This window comes from Fonsecaea nubica (genome assembly GCF_001646965.1).
Source record: "Fonsecaea nubica strain CBS 269.64 chromosome Unknown Scaff15, whole genome shotgun sequence".
Classification (NCBI taxonomy): Eukaryota; Fungi; Ascomycota; class Eurotiomycetes; order Chaetothyriales; family Herpotrichiellaceae; genus Fonsecaea; species Fonsecaea nubica.
The window spans coordinates 92,351-114,492 of NW_019173688.1; the positions used below are offsets into that span (position 1 = coordinate 92,351).

Here is a 22,142-nt window from a genome sequence, read left to right on the forward strand (position 1 = left end):
CAAAATGCAGAAGAAAAAAAGAAAGAAAAGAAAGAGTTCAAGGGAAAAGGAAGACGACGGTGGAGGTGTCGCCGCCCAAGGACCCAATACCACTTTTTCTGGCTTGAGAAAACCCGGATCGGACTACATGAGAAATCTTCACCATTTCGCAGACAACCTCTCCATCGAGCTGGACAATCTCCAGAGTCAGGCTAGGCTAAAGGACACTCCCCGGTTCGCGGTAGGCAGGGTCTTGCTTCAGACAGACCTACGCTATACTAACATGGAAAATAATAAGCAAAGCGAGGTATTCCGTCAGAACCTCGCAAGACCAAAAGAAGAAAAATGGTCTCTAACGAAATGGAGACAAAATCTCGCGAAGACTTCGGAAATGATCGCAACGATGCGATACGAAGCGAACAAGAAGTTGAAGAAGTTGAATCACGCGGAGATGGATCGGATTAGGAATAAGATGGACCCAAGACGAAGAAGACGACCCTGAGTCAGGCGGAGAAGGAACAGGAAAATGGATAAGGGCTCGGGACGACATGGTCGAGAAGAATTAAACTAGACGAAGACCAGCTTAAGTTGACGGACCAGCAAGGGGATCAGAATAAAAAAGACAAGAGCGGCAACAGGGGCCCGGACCTGTCCTCGCCGTCCATCAAAACTGGTCCCTCTGCTCACCTGCTCTCTCTATACTCTGTCCACTCAAGCTGGATGCGACCGCCGAACAAGAAGCCGAACGCGACAAGGACATGACGAACTGGAATATGAACAAGACGAACCAGACCATGAAGCATTGAAGAGAAGAAAGGGTATAGGTTTTCCGGTATACCTACCTCGTACTAGTACTAGCAGCCCAACATCAGACCACACAAGTACACATCTGCTATGTGTAATAACAAGGAACAAAAAGATTATTAAAACAGGATTAGCTGTACACGGAACTACCAGTACCTCATACTTGGTACTACCTTCGGTTCTCCGCCGTGTCCGCCCGACACACTATGATTGATACCCCTTTTTTGTCAAGATAAGTAAAAACTACCGCGAGCTCCCCCCTTTAGGACGGCGATAATGCCGCCCTGTATTCATTAGTTAGTCTCCCCCCTCCCCCCCTCGCGACGGAAACAACTCCATTTGAGCACCAAGACGACTGAACAGCTCAAATTCCATTCTTTCTCTTGGCTTCGGACCCCGAAGTATCTCACCAACAATATCAGAACCAGGCGGGAGGTCATGTTCGAAGCGCGGCTCTCCAGCACCTCTCATATTCGCTAGGACAGCCTGTCTAAAGTGCCATCGTAGAAGTGGATTAATAGGCGCATTAGGGCGAGTGAATAACTCCCGATTAAGATAATTACCTTCAAAATCGTACCCCGTAGGCTCAAAGGCTATAATCTTATAGTTGTCATCCGGATTAATCGAGATAGAGTATGAATCGAATAGTTGACGAATACCGGCGTCGAGTAATAATCCATTCTGAACTGAGTTAATAGATCCCCCTTGTACTAGTTGGCCGTAATTCTGTTTAATCCAGTCACCTTCGTAGGCGAGTGGGAAAATATGCGCAGCTTCGAAGCCTCTCCAGAAGTCGATACCGTTAAATGTAGGTACAGGCCGTCCAGATATAACACATTGACGATCTCGTAAACGAATAGCCTCGGCGAAGGCGGTAATACGACTTCCGGTAGCTAGGCTAATTGCCCGGACGAGCCATAGCTCATTGTTAAGTCGAAAAGAACCAATAATATAATATTTTCCAGGTTGAAGTGGATAGTCATCTTTCTCAATCTTCGTTTCGTTCTCATATTGTAGAAAGAAAGGGCCCTCGAATATAACAATAATCTCTATCATTGCATAGAAGTTGGCATTTGTGACACCGGGTAGGAGGAGTAGGCCGCCAATTACGGTGGTAGGGTTGTTCAAGTCGTAGATGTGGACATTTCGCCCCACTGAGCGATCGCGTGTTATAGCATTTTGCGGCGAAGAGGTTTGGGATGGAGGAGAGGCAAACGTTTTCGGGGACGAGGACGAGGACGCCATGATGGAAGCCTGGGGCGCAAAAGCATTAGAATGGTAGGTGTAGACTTGTAATTAATAGAGGTTGCAAGAGGTTCGGAGTCGATGGGAAGGAGGGAGGAGAGCCTGGTGAGCCTGGTGAGCAAGGTGCAGGGCCTGGCAGCTGCCTGGGTGAGTCGTACATGACCTCGAAGCAGTTTTGACTTCGCTTCAGTTGCCAAGATCATCTTCTGGCTTGCTGTTTCAACAGTCACACAGATTTTTCCTTCTCCTTGTCTCACGCCGTTCGAAAGCAATAATCATGTTCGAGAGATGAGTTCTGGACTTGACCTAACTTCACCTCCGACTAATCTGTCCGAAAGGGATTTGGAAGAAGCGGCGTGTTAGCCGTCAAGCCGATGAGAAACCTCTTTCGAACGTGGCAACGCAGTCGGCTCGGCCGTTCTGCCACCCGAGATCTTTTCTCCCCCACTGCAGGACGCTGGCTTTGGAACGAGCCTCGCCAGCGTCAAGAGCACACTCAGACATTCGACCTGAAGGCTCTAGAAGATGTCATTATCAAAGCAGCGGGATCAGCACTGGATCCCGCATTCGTTCGGCTCGAGAAGCTTGCCGAAGGCGCATCCAACAAAGTCTTTTTGGCTGTTGTTGGCAAACAGCGATTGATAGTCAAAATTCCTGATCCGGTCGTTCCACCGCGCTTGGTCACGGCAAGCGAAGCGGCTACACTCGAATTCTTGCGGTCTGAGCTGGACTTGCCAGTTCCCAAGGTGTTTGCATGGAGCGATAGCAGCGACAACCCAGTCGGCTGCGAATACATTCTCATGGAGGAGGCTCAAGGGCGACCCTTGAATGCCATATGGCCCAGCCTCGACATTCCAGACAAGCTCGCTGTTGTCGATGAAGTGCTGTCAATACAAAAGCGACTCATCGCAGCCAGCAATGTCTTCGACGGATATGGGAGCCTGTATTTTGCCGACGATGTTGCAAAGCTTGGAATCTCGCACCACTTGCCAGTATCATCAGCTGGAGGTCGGAAATATTGCATCGGCCCACTGGCAAACCAACATTTCGTTGAACCGGTGCTCATGGCCTCGGGGGTGGATTGTGGTCCTTGTAAGTTCCGAGGTGCAGACATGATTGTTCGATTGCTCATCAGTCAGGGCGAAGTTCACAAGACTATCTCACTTCCATCGCACGCTCTTCCATGGCGCAGATTGTGACATCCAAAGACCAAGACACGACCGCCAGCCGAGCGTTCTCCTTCCCAGTCAACACAGCAAGCGACACATCGGCCACTGCCGTGTGTAATATGCTTCAGACACTTTGTACTGTGATGCCGTATATTCTTCCCCGCACTGTGAAGCAAAACCAGCCGGTGCTGTGGCATAAAGATCTACACTTTGGGAACTTGTTTGTCTCCGCGCTGGGCAAAGTCTCTTGCATTGTTGACTGGCAAGGTACGGACATCCTGCCGTTATTTCTAGCGGCACGAATCCCTCAATTTATCCAACTGGAAGATGACGCACTTCTTCTGGAGCTCCCGGAGGACTTCTCAATTATGCCCTCAGCGACAAAGCTTCGAATTTGGGAAAGGTATCGCCAGTCCATGCTTCAGCAGTATTATCTTGCCGATCTAAGAGAAAGTGCGCCCGAACTTGCAGCCTTACTCGAAGACAGACATTTAGCGCCTATTCGAAAGCAGGTAGAGTTGTTTGGGAGAGTACGGCCCGGGCAAGATACCGATGCCCTTTTCCTACGGGAGACATTACTCCGAATCCAGCGACATTGGCCTGACTTCTTTTTTGAGGAAGGGATCTCTCCACAATGCCCAATCAAGATTGCCGGTGACGAGTTAATAAATCACCAGAGAGATGGACGACGTTACAATGAGTTTCAAGACCTCCTCAAGGCCTGCAACATACCTGTCGCTGAAGAGGGTTGGGTCCCAGCTGATCAGTTCGCGGAGCGACACAATGACCTCACGATTGCGATAAGGAAAACCATCGAGTCTTTGGAGAGTCAAGCAGAGCGGCTCGAGTTTGAGAACAGACTTTATCATTGGAACTTGACTGATTGCCCAGCTACATGATTATGTAATATGAAGGTAAGTTGTAGAGGTGAGCCAGGGTGGCAGGGTGGGTGCGGAGGTGAGTCGCGAGCGCGAGCCTTTAAAGCGGCACGCTTAGAGGTGAGTCCCACGTGAGCTCGGGGCAGATTTTACTTTTGAGGTGCCAAGATTTCCGCTCCTTATCGATAAGGGACCCTCACTCGACTAGTTTTCCAAAGTTGCACGAGTGTCCTCTTTGCAAATGACTTGGTATATCGCCATAATTAAACCCCCCGACTCACCCAACGACTCCCCTCTTCCTCGCGCTTGTTGAGGTCCTCTCACGACTACATTCCGCTTTGACGTCCCTTGGTCCCCATATTTTCAAGGCGTGTCTGGCACCAAAAGGCACAAACCAAGCCGCCAATTCATGAGCGCAATCCAATCCCAAGGGGAAAACCACCACGCCGGCCCTCACCCATACATAGCACAACACACCACCCACCGCGGCCCACCGCACGACATTGATCCAAGATGAAGTTCCTCACATTCTCCCTCCTCATCCCGATCGCCTACCTCTCCATCCTGATCGGCAGCATGGCCACCTTCTCCCACCTGTACCGACAGAGACAAGTGAAGAAGAAACTCCGGCTGGCGCCCTACTTCCCCCCGCACACGACCCGCAACATCTACCTCTCCCTCCTCCACCTGCAAGACGACGGCAACACCAAAGTGCCCGACTCGGTGCTGCGGGCCGCGCTCCTGGCACGGGCGTGCGACGACATCCGACGCATCATGGAAGTCCGCATGCGGAAGCCCGCGCTGGCCGCGCTGCTGCAACGCGGGGTCGTCGGCGACGAGATCTTCCAGCGACTGCAGCGCGCCGAGCAGGAACTCGAACTCGAACTCAAGGACGTGGTCGCCGAGGCCAACGCGTTGAGCGGATCAGGCGGTGGGCCGAGCGGCTCGCCGGGCACGTGGGGACAGACCATCTTCCAGAGCGCAAACGAGATGGTGCAGAACCAGATGCTGCGGGAGAAATTGGACGCCATCAAAAAGACACTGCCGGAGGAGAAGGAGAGGTGGGAGAAGCAGCGGGAGACAGCCAGACGGGAGTTACTGGGCGGCGACGACCCGTCAGGGACTACCGCGGGCGGCAAACCCAGCACTACCTCTACTACCTCTACTACCTCTACCACCTCTCCTACTCCCGTTCCCGCTCCCGCTCCCGCTCCAGCCTCAGCATCTCCACCAGCCCCTGCAGAAAAGACGGCCCCCAAACCCGCCACAGCAAGCAGCGACGAGGACGGCGTCATCGTCGAGACACCCGCCGCCGAAATTCCGACCACCACGGGCAAACAGAAAAAGAAGAAAGGGAAGAAATGAAACAATCCGAATCGTGTTTATTATGGGCAGGCCATGCATCCCGATGATCGGCGCCCGGTTGGGTCCATTGTATGATATTGATATTTGGTTCTTCCTCATACATCATTCTTTTTTTTTTTCCCTCTCTGGTCATCCACTTTTCTTCTCTCTCTCTAGGGTGTCAGGTCTGAGGTGTCTATGCCTCTATGCCTCTATTCTAGAGAATTCTGGAGTTTCCTTTCTTACCTAGGTTTTAGGTACCTGTGGAGAAAGGGGTGGGAAAAGGTGTTGGAGTTATGTTTCGCTCATGGATGGAGCACATGGAGCACATGAGCACATGGAGGGCATGGAGCACGGGTCTACATTTCCCATTCTAGCACCAAGAGCACAAGAGCAAGAGAGCAAGAGAGAATGAATGAAGAGATTGAACATCCAGCATCCGGCATTTCCCGCCTTTCGTTTGCGTTTGCCTTACGAGGGTTATTGATACGAATACAACGCAACAATGTCCTTCGGAGAAAAGTCTGAGTGACAGAAGAAAACTCTCTGGCGGTGGTGGTGGAGGCAGCGTTGGCCCAGGGTCATGCTGTATATTCGCGCAGTATGGGACAGGTCATGGTCTAGGTAGGTATGTACACAGTATGGAGGCAGCAGAGCAAGGGAAAGGAGAAAGACAGTATACCTAGTATCCAATGGGAGGTGACTGATGGCTCTTTTCTAACCGCTAGACTATACAATACATATTCCATGTCCCTGTCCCTCTAGGCCACAAGGGATCATAAAATTGTTGTTACAAGGAAACTTCAACGTCGCTCCAGTCACGCTGCGTCAACGCCTCAGCAGGGACGGATGTCCTCATCTGCTCGGCGACCCCTAGAATGTCTTGGGCCAGGACTCCCTCGGCCGCACCTTTCATTCTCTTCTCAATGACGAGGCACAGAAAGGCAGATAGCACATCGAGCCTGAGCTCTCTTGCGGGCCGACTTTCAATCTGCTCGACCGCCTCCGGATCAATGTCCTTCTCCTGGACCATTTTATCGCCGATGGCCACCACAATCTCAGTCAGAGTCTTGACCGCACTTTGATACTGGAGGTTCTTCTTCATCCGCAGGCCGCGAGCGCGGGCCGAGAGTGGCACGAAGTCGGACGCGAACGAGCGAGCCACCTGCATGATGATCAGCCGGCTGACTTCCTCGTGCGGCAGCACATTGAAAGACTCCCGCAGACCATGCAGCGCGCAGAGGGTGCCATGAGGATCGGACGAGAGGCAGAAGCAGCGTATGACCTGTTCGTACAGCTCATCAGAGAAGTCTGCCTGGACGGCAGATCTTTTTTTGAGGTCAAGCCTGCCGAACCATTCTTGCATCTCTGCGAAGAGCGTTCGCGCATCAGGAAACCCTCCTTGATGTCGATGAGGAAATGCATAATAATGCTTGGCCGTGTCCCAGAGTGCCGCAAACGTCTCAAGATCGGGGGTGATCGATTGCTTCAAGGTCAAATATTTGCTCCAGACATCTGCGATCTGCCCTAAGCGAAGTGAAGCATAAAGCCAATGGTTCATTATGAATGAATTCGGCTTGATCTGAGCCGAACCAGTCATGACGTCGGTGAGATGACTGGCGTTGGCAAGATCTGAACGGCGTGTGTAGTGTTGGAGCAAGATGGAAAATGTCTCAATGGTTGCAGGTGGCGCCCCCCGTTTGAGGAAGAAAGGAATTCGCCGGCTCTCGACTTTGGAGGTCGAATTTGCAGGACTGGGATCGCCGGCCTTTGAAAGCCGCTTCTGAACCACTTCAACCCGGCACTGGATCATGGCCCATGCAGTCTCCTCGGCTTTTTGGCGAGAAGTTGGTGAACCTTGACGGAACCAGGCTGCGATGAGGCCATTCAAGGGCCCAGCATCAGGTTTGATCCCGCGCTCATACATGAGGTCGACAACCAGAGCCGCCTCGTCTGTCCTCCCCTCGCCGAGGAGCCATTTGATCCATGCCGCAAAGAAGTATTTGTTGTGGAAGCTGCGGGGGAAAAGGGCCAGGGAAGAGAGCCCGATCTGGTTGACGAGGTCTTCACCCGATGACTGAGATTGACTGGACTCCTTGCTAAGCTCCCTGAAAACCCTCAGTGAATCGGTTGGCGACTTGGCTGTAAGCATGAACATGTCTTTGAAGACCGCCAGGGCGAGATCAGTACGCCCGGCATCAAGTAGGGCACTACTGACTCGACCCAGAATATCCACTGTAGTCTTTTGGTCTTCTCTGCCCTCGAGTCTCTTCCGCAGCTCCAGATAGCAAAACCAGGTCTTGGAAGCAGCCGAGGGGCTTTGACTTTTGGCCCAGGCAGAGAGAACCATGACAAGAGCTTCGGGATCAATCATTGTCGTGTGGTCATAGCATTCAAATGCCAAACGCTGCGCCTTCTGTGGCTTTCCAAGTTGCACATAGAGCCGGATACCGGTAATCCAGAACAATTCAGCGAGATCCTCCGCAAGCCCCTGACCCAACTTGGGTCTCTGTGCCTCCCATGCTTCTGCCGCAGCGGCGATGTTTCCAGTAGCCTGCAGTGCATCGATATATTCAATCCACTCTTTGTCTTCAAGGGGCACATCTGCCTTCATCATATCCTTGCCCAGCATTTCAAGGTGTTTGGGTCTGTAATAGACCGTACTCTGAGACTTCCAGAGGAAGTGCCACACATCTTCGGGGAGGATCAAGGCAAAGTTTGGAACGTGTTGCTGGCACCGGAGATACCATTTCCATAGGGTGAAATAAGACTTCTCGTCCTTCTTCTGCTGCGCGGAGTCCAACGCCGTGTTGAACCGCCTGACATAGATCTTGTCTCTGATAGGAATGCTGAGGGTGACCTTGAGAGCTGATTTCTGCGTCGTGGCTTGTTTCTTGCCCTCCTCTTCTCTTGCCAGCTCTTCCAAATCTTCCTCGGACACCAGATCGAGATCTTCAGAGGGCATGACACCCTCTTCTTCGAGAGCCTTCAGCAGTTCCTCCCTCTCATTGACGGGGAAGGATCGTATAAACTCGCTGTTGGGTCCGAAGGGCCCTTCTCGCATCACCGCGAGTTCGCGATCCAGTTTGTCCAACTCGGCCTTCAAGGCATGCGTTTCATCGTCGAGGAGGTCACGGACCGGGAGTCTGGTGGACGCATCGTCGCCCTGTTGTTCGAATTCATGTATATCCGTCTGCGCTATGGATGTCGCCGGTGGTTTACGCGGATGAAGGGGACGTGAGCGAGCGGTCTGACGATACTGTCGGATCGGTTGGAGAGATTGCAGGCAGAGTTGATGGCCCGCAAAACTCGGAGACAGGCAGAATTGTTGGTGCCATCTTCGAGACAGCTGGCAGATGCTGCGCATAGAGAATCTGACGGATCTCTGTCGGCAGAATGATCTTACACTCGAAGTAATGGTATAGTTGGATTTAATAGACTGCGACGAGGAAAAGTCTCGCAGACACGATCAACTTTTTGCCGAAGATCAACCGGCTCCTTGAGCCTCGTAGCCTCGTCTACTATTGACTTATCTCAGAGGACATTTCTTGGATCTCTATCTATGCGCCTCTTGTATAGGAGAGAATTTGGCTGTGGATATCGAGGATTACAGACCAGTCTCAACAAGCTCTATCTCAGTCTTCCCATGAGACAGCTTATGGGCTTAACTTCCAGGACCAAGGGGATTAGATGCTATGTGATCAACATTCGTAGACTTCCCAACCCTCATAGTTCTCACTCTCTTGCCAGGAATACACCCCTTTCCATTCCAATGACAAACCCTTGTCGAAGCTGGAAGACGAAGGACATGGCCTCTTGGCCCCTAATATATAGAATATCTGTCTGACAGAGTATTTCCCGCAATAAAGTTTCAATATTGCGCTTGGTTTTCTGTCAGACTAAACCATCTCCTTGCGCGACGCGCCTCGATAGAAGCGCGTCTCGGCTCGATTTTATAAAGTGATCTGAACCGAACGAAGTGCTGCTGAGTCCAGAACCCCCAGATGGACGACGTAACTCACACAGTAAGCTGGATATAAACCCCTCCCCGGCCATATGCTAATGATTGGTAGACCTGCTACATCTTTAAACCTACCAATCAAGACACTGAAGAGATCGATCCGAGGCCGCGGAAGAGGAGGAAGTTGAGTAAAGTCCCCGCGAAGGATGCTCAAGAAGAGTACTCATGGCCGCGAGTGCTGGGCGGACAAGAATCTCCGGATGATGCCGGCCTGCGAAAATGCCAGTTCGAAAAAGTATGGGCCGAACAACAGAAAAAGATCCAGGGGATCGTGGATGTGGTAGATGAAGGATTTGTTGGTCCTGTCATGAGATTTGCGCATTCCCAGAATGCAGACAACCTTCGCACACACAAGAGACTCAAAACGGCGTTGCTTGCCTTGGGCCCAAACACAAATCACCACCACGACCTTCATAAGAGGTGGAAAAGCACGACGCGAGGAGACACATCCAGTGAAGCGGAAGTACTGGTCACTCTGCAGCCGGCTCACTGCCCAAACATTCAGACGGCATTGAAAAACGCGGTTCGATCCGCGATTTCTGGTCACCAAGGAGCTGAGAAGTATACCGAGTTCCTCAACGAGCACAAGCTCCTGATCCCGATGAACTTCGACCTGGAATTACTTCAGCGGTACGTCCTACGTTATCACATCGAGCGAGTGGTGATATCCATCATCGACGTCGAAGGGTTCGACACGTCTATCTTTGCGGAACTGGTCTCGACCTTTCACTCGTGGTCAGACAGGATTCCAATCATTCTTTTTGTTGGGATATCGACTACTGTGGAACTCTTCGAGTCTCGGTTATCCAGACAGACGGTTTCAATGCTCGACGCCGAAATCTTTGCGACGAGTCCGGATTTCAATCTGGAGGATCGCCTGTTTGACTTGTACGAGGCCATACAGCATGATCAGACTGCAGAAGTGTTTCTCGGTCCATCAGTCGTCAACAAGCTGGCCACGTTGGCAGAAGACCAAGGCACTACACCCGCGACATTTGCTCGTGCCATCAAGTATGCTCACATGTCTCATTTCTTCGCGAATCCCCTCTCGAGATTGTCCACCGAGACCACTACGAAACCGCCATGGAGCCCCGTACTGTGCCAGGCCATTCGCAACCTCGCCAGCTTTAGGTCTCACTGCGAAGCGCTGGCAAAAGGCGACAAGACCGAGCGGGAGGCCGTCCGCCGCTTGCTTGTGTCTGACAATGAACTTCAGAGGGCGGCTGTCGAAGCGATCGAGACAGGGAAACGAATCATGCGTTCAGGCCTGTCTGCCATCTCCACCCTGAGATACCTATACCACTGCACGCTCAAATTGGAGTCGTACAGTCGCTGGGAGAGCGAGACTAATCTCCTGCACTCCCTCCCAGACCTGACACAATCGGAGATCTTCGAGGCCATCGAAGACAACCTCCAAAATCTTTCGTCTGAGGTGTCAGCCACGCAACTGCTTGAAGGCTCCGCCCCAGAACTGCAGGATCTACAGGACTACCAGCGGTCTTGCGTACAGGAACCAGAGACGGGGGTGCAGGCGGAGGCGGAAGCGAGCCAGTCCGAAGCTGAAAAGTTCATTCACCTCCTACGCCGATACGTCGAGAGCCGCACATCCTCCTCCTCCCCCGAACACCATCTCAGTCCCTTCGGCCACTTCATGGCCGAGGCATACACCATGGCGCAAAAATCCCCTCTCGCCCAGACCATGCATCCGCGGCCGCGGTACTGCCTCGAACGCGCCCTGACTCGACCTGCAGACTATCTCGGATGCTCATGCTGTGTGCCTCAGAGTTCCGGCAAAGCACACGCCGCTACTCGAGGTGACGTGCCAGACAAGGCCAGCCTCCCGCCCACGAGCCTGTTGCTGAACATGCTCAACGAAGCCGGCACGGTGGTCAACGTGCGGGACCTGTGGGACGCGTTCCGCGACACGCTCTCACACGGCACGGATTCGCCTTCGCCGGACGGGGACGGGGACGAGGACGCAGACGGACTTGACGATGATAATGACGACAATGACGATAACGAGGACGGTGGCGACGACAAGAGCGACGACGAGAGACGGACTCTAGCCCTGTTCTACCGCGCCCTAGCCGACCTGCGGTACCTGGGACTGATCCGGCAAAGCAAGCGCAAGCCCGGGGTAGAATGCATTGCGAAGACGGCATGGATGGGACTTTGACACCAGAATCGGGTTCCCTTTGTACCAGGAGGTATAGCGGGGGCTCTCCCTTGCCCCTTTCGAAAAAGGGCCTCCTCCTCCTCCTCCTCCTCCTTCCCCCCTTAGGGGACTGTGCTACCTTACGTAGGTAGGTAGTATTAGGTACCGAGACACTTATACACTTACACACCTACACCGCACACTCCATCTCATACCCCGGTACCGAAGTCTATCCAGTCCATTTCAGGGCTGTGGGATATGAACTCCCATATATGTATATATATATATATAGATCCATATATCCGTACACATGAATATCCATATACATGAATAAAATGTATGTAGGTGGCTTATAGACTTTGATGTTCACGGCCAACAAGGACCGCAAATTGTTTTTTGCATATGTAAGTACCCAGCGAATGGCATGACATGGTACGAAGGAGCAGAACTTATTCATATCTACTCACTTACTCACTCACTGTAGGTAGGTAGGTAGGTAGGAGTTCGATGACATATAACATCTAACATTGAAAATTCCGCCAAATCCTCCTTCCAAAGAGCGGCCCAGAACTGAATAGCTGGGCCCTATATACCAAAAACGCCCCGATGCTAATGTCAATATCAATGCCAATGTCGATAATGTTATAATGCGACAATGCAATAATCCATCCCTGAGTCTGTCCCATTGTCCCATTGTCCCAGTGGGTTGTTTGGTGTCGTCACAACAATAACAAACTAATACAGCCAGCAATTCAATGCCCATCCAAGTGCCTCCGTGTATATAAGTCTCTCGAACCGCAAACTGGATTGCGCTGCCTAATCCCATTCCATCCGTCGCTTGACCGGGGAAAAAAAAAAGAAAAGTCTGTTCGTCGTAGTCCTCCGCCACATGCATGATCTCATCCAAGTCATAAGACAAAACTGCAACACAAAACGTGCTTGACAAACGCCAACCAACCAGCAACACCTGTCGTCGTACGTACAGCAACCCTTCAGCAATGGCATAACAAATCGGCGTGGGACATAGGGGTATGATCAACAATTAAATGAGAAAGAAAAAAGAACCGACGCGATCTAATTGTCGTAATCGTCGAGAGAGTATCAGAGCGGCAGGGAAGCAAGTGCGCGCACACAGTATCAGAAAGAAGAGTCTGTCTGATTCTCTAGATGGCGCCCTTGGGGTGAGCACAGACACAGCGGTCGCAGAACTTGTGCTGACAATCTGAAATCATACAGAATTTGCTCAGGCCATAGGCGTTGGATGAGTCGCACTGGCAGCAGGTGATGACCGTGGCAAAGGCTTTACGTGGCAGATGGTGCCGTCGACCAGAGGTCGGGTTCCGAGTCTGACTGTGGTCGAGTGTATCCGACGTTCGAGAGACTGCTGTCGTGCCAGGGGTTTGACCCATACTTGATGCTTTCTGCTGAGTGCTGTGGGGACCCACGGCATGCTTTGAGGAAGGCTGGTAGGTTGGCGACAGGCCGCTCTGCTGGGAAGCCGAAGATTGAGAACCACAGGAGGGCGTCTGTGAGGCATCTGCGATATCTTCATCCTCTTCAGCTGTGATACCTTGGCTCTGCTTCCTCTCCTCAGATAGTGCTCCCTTGGTCTTTCCATTGCCTGTGAGTTCCACCCACTCCTTGCTTGACTTGTTCTCCTTCATGAAGTGATCGGCAATGTGACCGAAGCGGTGCGTGATGGCATCTGTATCAGTCTGTACGTGTACGATGATATCCTTGCAGAATCCACACCAGAATCGACCCTGATGGTTGCGTGATACTCGGCGTTCCGGGGCCACTTCCTCGGGTCGTGGAATCGAATGGGCTTCCTGCATATGCCTGATGAAGCGTGATGAATCATGAAAAAAGACACGAAAACATCGATGACAATGCCAGCACTCTTGTTGTTCGTGTTGATTCCGTTCGTGCCTCTTCCAATCATCTTTACTGCCAAAGGTTTTGGTGCATCCGTCGTGGACACAACCATATGGCTTCTGATGCCGTTTCATGTGCTTGTTTAGCTCACTTTGCCTTTGCATCACCTTTGTGCATCCCTCATAGTGGCACCGAAACTGCGTCGACCTTGTCGCAGGCGATCGGATGCCTCCAGAAAGTTCGGCGTCGGTGGTCCTCGACAGCGGCCCCACAGATGAGGCAGCGTAACTCGTCATGGCATCGCTGCCGTGTAATGACAAGCGGAATTGAGTCAAAATCTCCTCATCGGAGCGCAATTCATTTCCTCCGTTGGAGCGATGACGTTCTAAAAACGAGTGGATTTCCTCTTCCATCGCCTTCTGGAGCTCAGACTTGGACGAATTCTCGGGTGGGGATATGTTGACTTGGTAGCTTTGGTGTGGCGAGGACCCCAAGCCGCCATCGGCGATGGCGGGGTTGGTACTACTTCCAACAAAGCCAAGGGCTTCTTCTTGTGAGCACTTGAGGTCTGAGGGGATATGCCGTAGTTCCTGGGGTGAGATGAAGTCGGCCATCCGGTCCTGGTCAAGATCTGGGACGGCAATTGTATTGGGTCTTTTAAATCTCCAGGATTGGTCATAGTCGTATGCAAAGTTCGTTTTCAGTGCCGCAGCAGCAGCGTCAATGGATCTCCGAGGCACACGGGGGAAGAAGTGGTAGTTGACTCTTTGATTGGTAAAGTCGGGAGGGAGCTGTTCCAGATCTTGATAGCGAGAAAAATCGGCCTGTGACCAAGCCCGTGGCATGTAGGCTGTGGGTGGTGACATGTCGTTGATGTCCGGGTTAGGAAAGGCTCGCGCTTGTCGCAAGCTGTGGTTCTGGGTCGCCGTGGATATGTGTCGGCCCGGATGTTGTTGCGACATCGCGTGGGTTAGGCCCAAGGGCCGGATTAGATCTTGATTATTGACCTGACCATTGTGACTTGTCTGGCGAGACATCTGGACGGTCTCGGGCATGTTTGAATTGAAAACGTGGGCGGCATTTGAATAGCTGTTGTTATTGTCAGAAAGGGGAAACCGATCGTGACCGGAAACCAAGGGCGACGAGGGCGAGGCGATCGACGGCGCAAGGGATGCCGTCTCATCCGCATGTGCATGTTGAGGTTGCTGCTCATACCATTTGTTGGACCTTGCAAGAGTCAGCGCGAAGAATATGCAGCAGAGGGCGGACACGTACGCTTGAAGCAGATCATCCACGGTCTCTTCGCCATGCATCTTTTTGAGGTGCTGCTTGAAATTGTCCAACCGAGGCCATTCCTTTCCCGCTTTGTTGCAGCCGTCGGCGAAACATTTGTAGGATCTGGTCTTCCGGTTGTTGATGTTATGCACCGCCTTTAGATGTCTGTCAAGGTCATTGACAGTTGCAAACCCTTTGGCGTGCCGGGCGCACTCCGCAAAGGGACATTTGTGCTCGCGCTTGTGGCGAGCACAGTGTTTTCTGCGATTGCGCCGGTCAACCTTGCATCTTCAGACGGATTCATACACAACTTACTTCAGATCGGACCTTGTCTTGCCCGTATACCTACATTCCGAACATTCCAACTCTCCAGGTCTTTGCTGCGGTCGTTGAGTTGCATTCGGGGCACGAGAGGTGTTGGGTGGGCGAGTGGAATGAGCATAGGGTGGCAAATGGGAAGTTGTGTCCATGTCCTGGTCATCCATTTCTGTCTGCTCGTCCATGACCGAGTCTACTTCATGCTGAGATTTCCTTGATCGAGTCTCGTAGCCTGAATCTCCTAGGGATTTTTGTGCGCTGGCAGAAGAGAATGTACGATCATGAAGAGGAGTTTCCAGATGTCGTGGAGGCAGTCCAGGTTCATTAGAGCTCCCTGTGTCAGATAAAAAGGCAAGTACTCCTCCGGTGGCAGTCAGATGATTCCATGGTGCGGCAGCGGGCTGGTGACTGGTAACACCGTCGACAGCAGCAGAAGACGATTCCACAAAGCGAGGTGGGAGCGATGTACCAGGAGACGAAATGGAATACTGGGAGTCGCCTTGCATATGTTGGAACGGGTAGGGTTCAAAGGAGCCAGAGTAATCCGGGAATGGAACATCAGAGGACGAAAAGAAACTTCTAGGAATGTGGTCATCGGGAGAGTCCATGGCCGTCAACGGGGTCTGCAACCCTGTCAAGACAGGATCCGTTGGGTAGGCTGAGTGTAGGGCAGACGCAGATGCACTGCCCTCGTCTGGTATTGAGACAAATGCCTGGTGCAATGAGTCAGAAACCACCGGAGGGACAGGTTGGTGAGGCAGTGCCGGATATACATTTGATCTTGTCGGCCAGGCAGGTTTGACGACCGATTGACGCGGTCGAGAGTGGTTGTCTGCCATGACGAGAGAAGGAGGTCGAAGGACGCAATATAACTGACACCCCAAGAATCAGCCCAGACCTCAGACAGAAAGAACCCGATAGGTGACTAGTTCCCGATCATGCGAAAGGAAATGAGGCAAAAGTTTCGTTTCCTTGCCCGCCCAGCTGGAGGAGGGGAATAGAATGCTTACCCTGTCGTTCAATTCGACCCGCGCAGATTCCGGGGTATACAAGAGGCCAAGGTCTGACTGCGCAGGCGAGGACACGCCACTCGAACAAGGGACGATAGAGCCAGCAACAGTCAAGAGAGGCTCAATGACGGTATGAGAACACCGCCTGATTGAATTGAGACCGGCGACGAAGGAATTACGCCTAGGTCATCGTTTGTGAAGAACGGTGGAGGTCGAGATAGCCAATCAACACAAGCAAGGCGGTGCGTTTCAGCCTAGCCTAGGATTTTTTTTGGCCCGACTCGACAAGAATGAGGCGGCTGAAGAAGGCCAAATCTCCATGCTGCTGGGGGGGGAGAGGAAGACTAGATATTAATTTATGAACATGCAGAGAGGAGAGAAGGGGGAAGAGAGAGAGAGAGAGACTTTGGCACCAACTTGGGACTTGGGGCACTTGGAAAGACATGGGGGGGGGGGCGGTGCAAGTGATGGGAAGAGGGACTCACGGGTTGGTTAGACGAACCTGATCAATCCAGCCGTATGGAATTAACGGAATGGTGGAAGAAGTCGTTGAGGAGTCATGGTTCTTTTCTGGATGAGAATGAAACCAGTACGATATTTCAGAAGATGCGAAGAATCAAGGGATGCAACAACCGGTGTAGGAGTAGTAGGGGAAAAGGTGGTGTAGTTGAACAGTTGTGTGTGAATTGAGTGCCCGGGTGTGCGTAAGAGTCAGTTAAGGTGTACGAGGTCGTAGTTTGTAGTTCCGTCTGCGGTATCAAGGAAGAGTGGGGGTGAAAGAGCAGAGGGCAAGGAGGGATAACAGCGTATGGAAGGGGGGGTGGTTTTTGGGTGGAAAGATGAGAAGAGATGACGGTGTGTGGCCGTTCATGACTGGCTCAAATCTGCCTCAGTTGTCCGACTCGTGACCGGAAGTAACAAAACTACTGGAACTACTCTGACCGGTCAGACGGGGCATTTGTCGCGGCGGAAAAGAACTAGCCAATCATGAGTCCGGAGTGATCGCAACTAGCTGCGAGTGTGCCTTGATCTAGTCTATTTATGGTTTAGTGGTTGCCTGTTGCTGCCTGCTGCTGCCAGGGACTTTTGGGTACGGATACAGCAACTTGTAATGTCAGTAGTTGTACGAGGATCCTTACGTAGCAGGAGAGCGGGTGAGTTGGTACCTTGTTCGTACGAACCGAGGTATTTACGTACATATTGATATTAGATACCCAATGCATCATATCAAATACACCACTCCTCCGTACATCTAACAAAACTACTTACCAGTTCTACTTGTAAGTATACACCTACCCACCCTCATTTTGGACATCGGATACCCCTCTGCGGTCATTGTACCCGCAACCCAAGCTGTGGCTATGCATATGGGTCAAAATGCCAAGGGTACCTCTTTCTTTCTATCTCTCTTGGTCCTCGTACCTAAATACCTGGTGTCTGGTGTTATTAATACACGGCCCCCACTAACGTTCAACACCCTGTTTGCCCAGTCCAACAACGGCCCGCGCTCTTGATCGTCTGTCTCGTACCAAATCCTCTGACTGGCTCATGCACCCAGGCACCCTACTGCTTCCGAAAAGTCCTTGACTTTCAAAACTCCCAAAAGTTCCAGAATTCAATCCCAAGTTGCAAAACTCAAACTGTTCACATAGTCCCATCATTGCATTGATCATTGTCATGCCAATCATAACCCAGACTCTAATCGTGGGACTCAAAAAAGAACATCATCGGGGTATCTAGAAATACGACCGTAACCTCTCCGACATCAAGGTCTGAACCATACCCAATCCCAAATCCCGGACTCCTCGACTCCCGAACAATCAATCCCTCGGCTCTCTCGCCGCCTCACTCTTGGAAAAAGTGAATTCGATAACATCTTCCAACTTGATCATGCAAAATGCATGTCTGCACTTGTCTCTCCCGTTCCCGCTCCCCCGTACATATACTGTTGCGCCGTGTGCACATGCAAGTCCGTCTGCAGACCCAGCCCTGCGCGACCCTCAAGTTCCATTGGGTTGGTGTTGCTCCCTCGTGCTTGATTCGGTAGCATGGATGAGGCATATTGCCCCGCTACGGCATACCCTGGCATCGATTGCGGGTGCGAGTGCGCGCTCACGTACATGGGTTGCATCGATGCTTGCGTATACATCGCACCCGTTGAGTCGTAGAACGCATTCTCATACCCGGAACCCATAGGCTGAGATCGGGGTGTCACCATCGCGTTCTGAGGCGACAGATTATGTGAATGCGGCACTTCCATTGGACTCGGACCCATGAATACAGGAGACTGATGACTGTAGCTGGCCGTAGCACCGTAGCCGCCCGTCATCATTTGCCCTGGGGCTGTCGGTGTCAATGCATGCGGGCTATAGTATCCCTGGTCGAGGGGAAACCCTCCGTTTTGGGCATGGACGTGCATCGAAGCTGGCGACTGTCCCGCCGATGATGTCTGGTAGGCCGATGTCGCACTGACAGGATATGGCGAGAGATTGCTCATATCCACGTTATTCATCGCTCCGGGAATGGTACCAAACGACGACGCCATCATCGGCGGTTGATCGATGGGGCTCACAATGGTGTCAGGAGACACTTCTGCCATATCCACCAGTTGCAGGACCGGCATCGCGATCTGTTCCATATGCTTGCCCATATGGACCGACAGCTTCTTGAAGCTCGAACAAACGTTGCCACAGAAGCGGCAGGGTTCATCTCGGGGCTTCTTTTCCGTCTCAAAGCGGCACTTATCCACCATACGCCACACTTCACTGTCCTCTTGGGGACCGCTGTTGACAGCCTTGTTCTTGCTGCTACCCGAACCCCGCTTGATCTTGGGCTCGCTCATCTTGTGTTCCCGTACCAGGTGTTGGACAAAGTTGTCTTTACGGTAACAAATATGGTTGCATTCCTGGATCGAACATTGCCACCACTCTAAGTGTCGGTGCCGCTCATTCTCGTGACGGACCCAGTCGGCCTTTCGCTTGAAAGACTTCGACTCGGAACAATTGGGAAAGGTGCAGGAGAAGGGCTGAACGTCCTCATGTACGTGCTTGGTCCAGTCGGACGGTTTGTGAAACTTCTTGACTTTGAAGCAGAGATTACACTCAAATTCGGCCGGGAGTCGTGGTACTGGTGGTAATGGGATCCCCGGAGGAAACAGGGCCGGCGTGACAATCCCGTCGGTGAACCCAGACTCGTCCACCTCATCGTCAGCAGGATTGCTGATCTGAAATTGTGTCAGCGTCGTGTCTGGATCCTTGGTGCTGGCCCGTGGCGCCAGTGGGGTCGCCTCGCCGCCCAGCTCAAAACAAAACTTGCCCGAAGGGCACTTGCGCGCAACCTGGACAGACCGAGTGTGTTTAATCTTGGTTTCGATCAGTTTCTTGTAGCGTCGAATCTGCTCCTGGCCAACCCGGTCAACCAGATACGGCTCGAGTCTGGGATTGAGTTTCCGCGCGTGGTCCCTAAATCCTTCGATTGTCGGCTTGATGTCCTCCGCCCGAATCTCAAGATCCATCTTGAGGGCCACCTCGTCTGTTTCATCTTCATCGTCATCCGCAGGGGCCACTTCGTTGTCTCTAACCTGTGCCGCCAGGATGGGTTCGCGCTCATGCATTGGAGACGCAAGAGTTGGGATGGGCGGCCCGCCGTGCTTGGTCAATAAATCAGCCAGGCCCGGGTTGGACGACTTTGCATTCTTGGTCACGTCACTCTTGCTACGCTGCTTTCTTAGCGTCTGCAAGGGGCGTGTCGACTTGGAGGCATCAAGACCCTGGGCCACCGAGTTCCCACGGCCAACAGCTGCAAGCTGGCCAGTCATCGCAAGCAAGGCACTACCCGTATTCAAGGGAGGTGACTTTGGCTTGCCGAAACTCGGCATCCTCTGGGGTCTGACACTCCCAACAGAGCTTCGGTGGGCATGTCCTCGTGGTTCTGCCTCGTTGTCCTCTGCTAAGGGCTCTTCTTTTATATTGCTGCTACTTCGCCTAAGGACGATGCCTCGAGCCTTGCTGAAGATGCTGCTCGTTCGTTCCCGGCCCCTTTTTGAGAGGGACAGATGCCGAATCTGACTGCCTTCGACGATAGAGTTGATTTCGCTTTCGCTGAGACGACGTCCCGTTCCCCACGTGGCAGCCCGAGAGGCAGTTTCCCACTTTGCTGCTTCCTCGTTGAATTTGTAGGCGGCGGCGTTGGACGTGTTCGGTTGCCCTCTTGTGCTGATAACAGGCCCACGAACCGGATCTTGCCACGGGCCTCGCCTCATGAACTGAGTAGGGAGCGGCTCCTGCGATTCCGGCGAAGTTTCGTCTTCAAGCGGAGGGAAGGCGGTTTGGTCAGTCGATGCATCACCGTCCAGAGCACGTGGTGAGAGGCGCGGGGATCTAACAACCCGATAATGCTCGAGGACCTGCTCAGTGAGCTCTTCAATGTCCGACGATTGCACCGAAACTTCGTCAAAATATTCGTCGTCTGAATCGACATCAACGAGAGCTCCTGGGCCAGGAATATGCTCGTCCGAGTATACGGGGCCACGATGGTCCAAACGACCCTCGGTGGTATGAGCTCGCCGCCTTGTGCCTTGAGGTGTCCGGCGAGAAGCCTTCCCTCCAGATTCATCCTCGGGCCCACTTCCGGCGTCGCTTGTGGCAAGCCATTCTTGAACCTCAGCGTTTCTTTCCTCGAGCTGGCGCTGCTCTTCGAGTTCTTTGACTGAGGATGTTGTTTCATCGTTCCTCGAATGTGGTTCGAGCCCGTGGCGTTGGGTGGGCGTCGAACGTGAACTCTCCGTTCCATTGACATCCGGGGGCATGAGATGAGATGGGGAGACATCGGCATCTCCTGGTCCTGCTCTATCGTGCCCAGATTCATCTTCGTCTTCCTCCTCGTCCTCCTCAGAAGATTCGCCTTCGCGACCACGCTTTGCAGATGGAGGCATGAGGTTCTGTGGAGTCTCAGGCTTCACACCAGAAGCTCCGTAGTCGGATATCATGACCACGGGACTCGGTGCACGTATATGGGTGGAGTATTGCCAGGCGTTCACCTTGTTACTGGGTGAGAGGACGCGGTTAGGCGTTGTGTCCACTTTGAGGTTTTGAGAGGCTCCCCTCTTGTGGGAAGCGCCCAGGTGGTCCATTGATTGATTTTGTCCCTGGCTGGCACTTTGTATTTGCGGAGAAAAAGGGAGAGGCGAGCCAAGTGAGGAGCTCTTGGAACTCCTGAGCTCTTCGCCAGACACGAATTTCGGCAGCCCTTCCTCGGGATGTTGAAGACAACCTCGTAGATCTGAGCTACCTGAAACTCCATGCACGGCCTCGAAATCGTTTGACCCGTAGGAATCGACTATCTGAAGTTGTGCCGCCTCCTGTGTTAAGAATTGTTGCTCCCAAATTTGTTCCTGTGGAGTAGTATGTTCGCTCAGAGGGTTTTCAGAGGATTCTTCCGTTGTCAAGAAATCGTCAAATGAGGATTCGCGGTACGGAGTATCTTCTTCAAGGTTGTAAATGTCAGCGGAAGGGTGCAAGGATCCAGGACTCGACACTGCTGGGAGCGTGAAGTGGGCATTGCCCGGCCAAACGTCCGATCCACTCCCGACTTCCTGCATCCCTTGAGAGGGGTTTGACGTTATACTCGCATTGTGATGATGGCTCTTCGACATAGAAGAATTCGCTCTGTGTTGCTGGGTTTGTGTTTGTCGCGGTAGGTGAAACGCTGGAGTCGCCAGGAGCGGAGATTGCTGCCCGGCCCTCTGGGTCCTGTAGGAATTCGGGATCGAGTGCGACATGTTGTCGCAAGTGTGCAGCCTGGTAAGAGGAAAGCGAGATGTGTCCCTGCTATTTTGCTCAATTCTCAAGTGGGGACGATCTGAGAGGTCCCGAATGTTCAGGGCGTCGGAGGCATGTTAGGCGGATGGGCCGCCTATTGTGAGGCTGTCAAGAATATTGTGGTTTATTGCAGGTATCTGCGTATCCTGAACACCTCCGATCAAACACGTCGACCCCAGAATGCACGGAATGATGCTGCTTGAGTCAAAGAACAGAGAAAGTGAGTCACTGAAGACTGCGCCTGACGTGG

The 22,142-nt window shown here is 52.5% G+C and overlaps 7 protein-coding genes across 7 annotated transcripts; 3 read left to right on the forward strand and 4 right to left on the reverse strand.

The window, feature by feature from the left end:
• Positions 1 to 1,259: 1,259 nt before the first annotated feature.
• Positions 1,260 to 2,028, reverse strand: AYO20_03234 (hypothetical protein; the record flags this gene model as incomplete). Its single annotated transcript, XM_022641537.1, has 2 exons — positions 1,260 to 1,273; positions 1,347 to 2,028. The coding sequence occupies 2 exons, from the start codon at positions 2,026 to 2,028 to the stop codon at positions 1,260 to 1,262; spliced, it is 696 nt and encodes a 231-aa protein (XP_022502397.1).
• A 374-nt stretch (positions 2,029 to 2,402) lies between these two features.
• Positions 2,403 to 4,096, forward strand: AYO20_03235 (hypothetical protein; the record flags this gene model as incomplete). The annotated part of the gene is made up of 2 exons (XM_022641538.1): positions 2,403 to 3,120; positions 3,168 to 4,096. The coding sequence occupies 2 exons, from the start codon at positions 2,403 to 2,405 to the stop codon at positions 4,094 to 4,096; spliced, it is 1,647 nt and encodes a 548-aa protein (XP_022502398.1).
• Positions 4,097 to 4,588: 492 nt separating this feature from the next.
• Positions 4,589 to 5,440, forward strand: AYO20_03236 (hypothetical protein; the record flags this gene model as incomplete). Its single annotated transcript, XM_022641539.1, has 1 exon — positions 4,589 to 5,440. The coding sequence occupies one exon, from the start codon at positions 4,589 to 4,591 to the stop codon at positions 5,438 to 5,440; it is 852 nt and encodes a 283-aa protein (XP_022502399.1).
• Positions 5,441 to 6,209: 769 nt separating this feature from the next.
• Positions 6,210 to 8,786, reverse strand: AYO20_03237 (hypothetical protein; the record flags this gene model as incomplete). Its single annotated transcript, XM_022641540.1, has 1 exon — positions 6,210 to 8,786. One exon carries the CDS (start codon positions 8,784 to 8,786, stop codon positions 6,210 to 6,212), a length of 2,577 nt encoding a protein of 858 aa, XP_022502400.1.
• Positions 8,787 to 9,423: 637 nt separating this feature from the next.
• On the forward strand, positions 9,424 to 11,616 carry AYO20_03238 (hypothetical protein; the record flags this gene model as incomplete). Its single annotated transcript, XM_022641541.1, has 2 exons — positions 9,424 to 9,444; positions 9,493 to 11,616. The coding sequence occupies 2 exons, from the start codon at positions 9,424 to 9,426 to the stop codon at positions 11,614 to 11,616; spliced, it is 2,145 nt and encodes a 714-aa protein (XP_022502401.1).
• Positions 11,617 to 12,758: 1,142 nt separating this feature from the next.
• Positions 12,759 to 15,902, reverse strand: AYO20_03239 (hypothetical protein; the record flags this gene model as incomplete). Its single annotated transcript, XM_022641542.1, has 3 exons — positions 12,759 to 15,006; positions 15,061 to 15,776; positions 15,837 to 15,902. The coding sequence occupies 3 exons, from the start codon at positions 15,900 to 15,902 to the stop codon at positions 12,759 to 12,761; spliced, it is 3,030 nt and encodes a 1,009-aa protein (XP_022502402.1).
• A 2,059-nt stretch (positions 15,903 to 17,961) lies between these two features.
• On the reverse strand, positions 17,962 to 21,852 carry AYO20_03240 (hypothetical protein; the record flags this gene model as incomplete). Its single annotated transcript, XM_022641543.1, has 1 exon — positions 17,962 to 21,852. The coding sequence occupies one exon, from the start codon at positions 21,850 to 21,852 to the stop codon at positions 17,962 to 17,964; it is 3,891 nt and encodes a 1,296-aa protein (XP_022502403.1).
• Between the last annotated feature and the right edge of the window lie 290 nt (positions 21,853 to 22,142).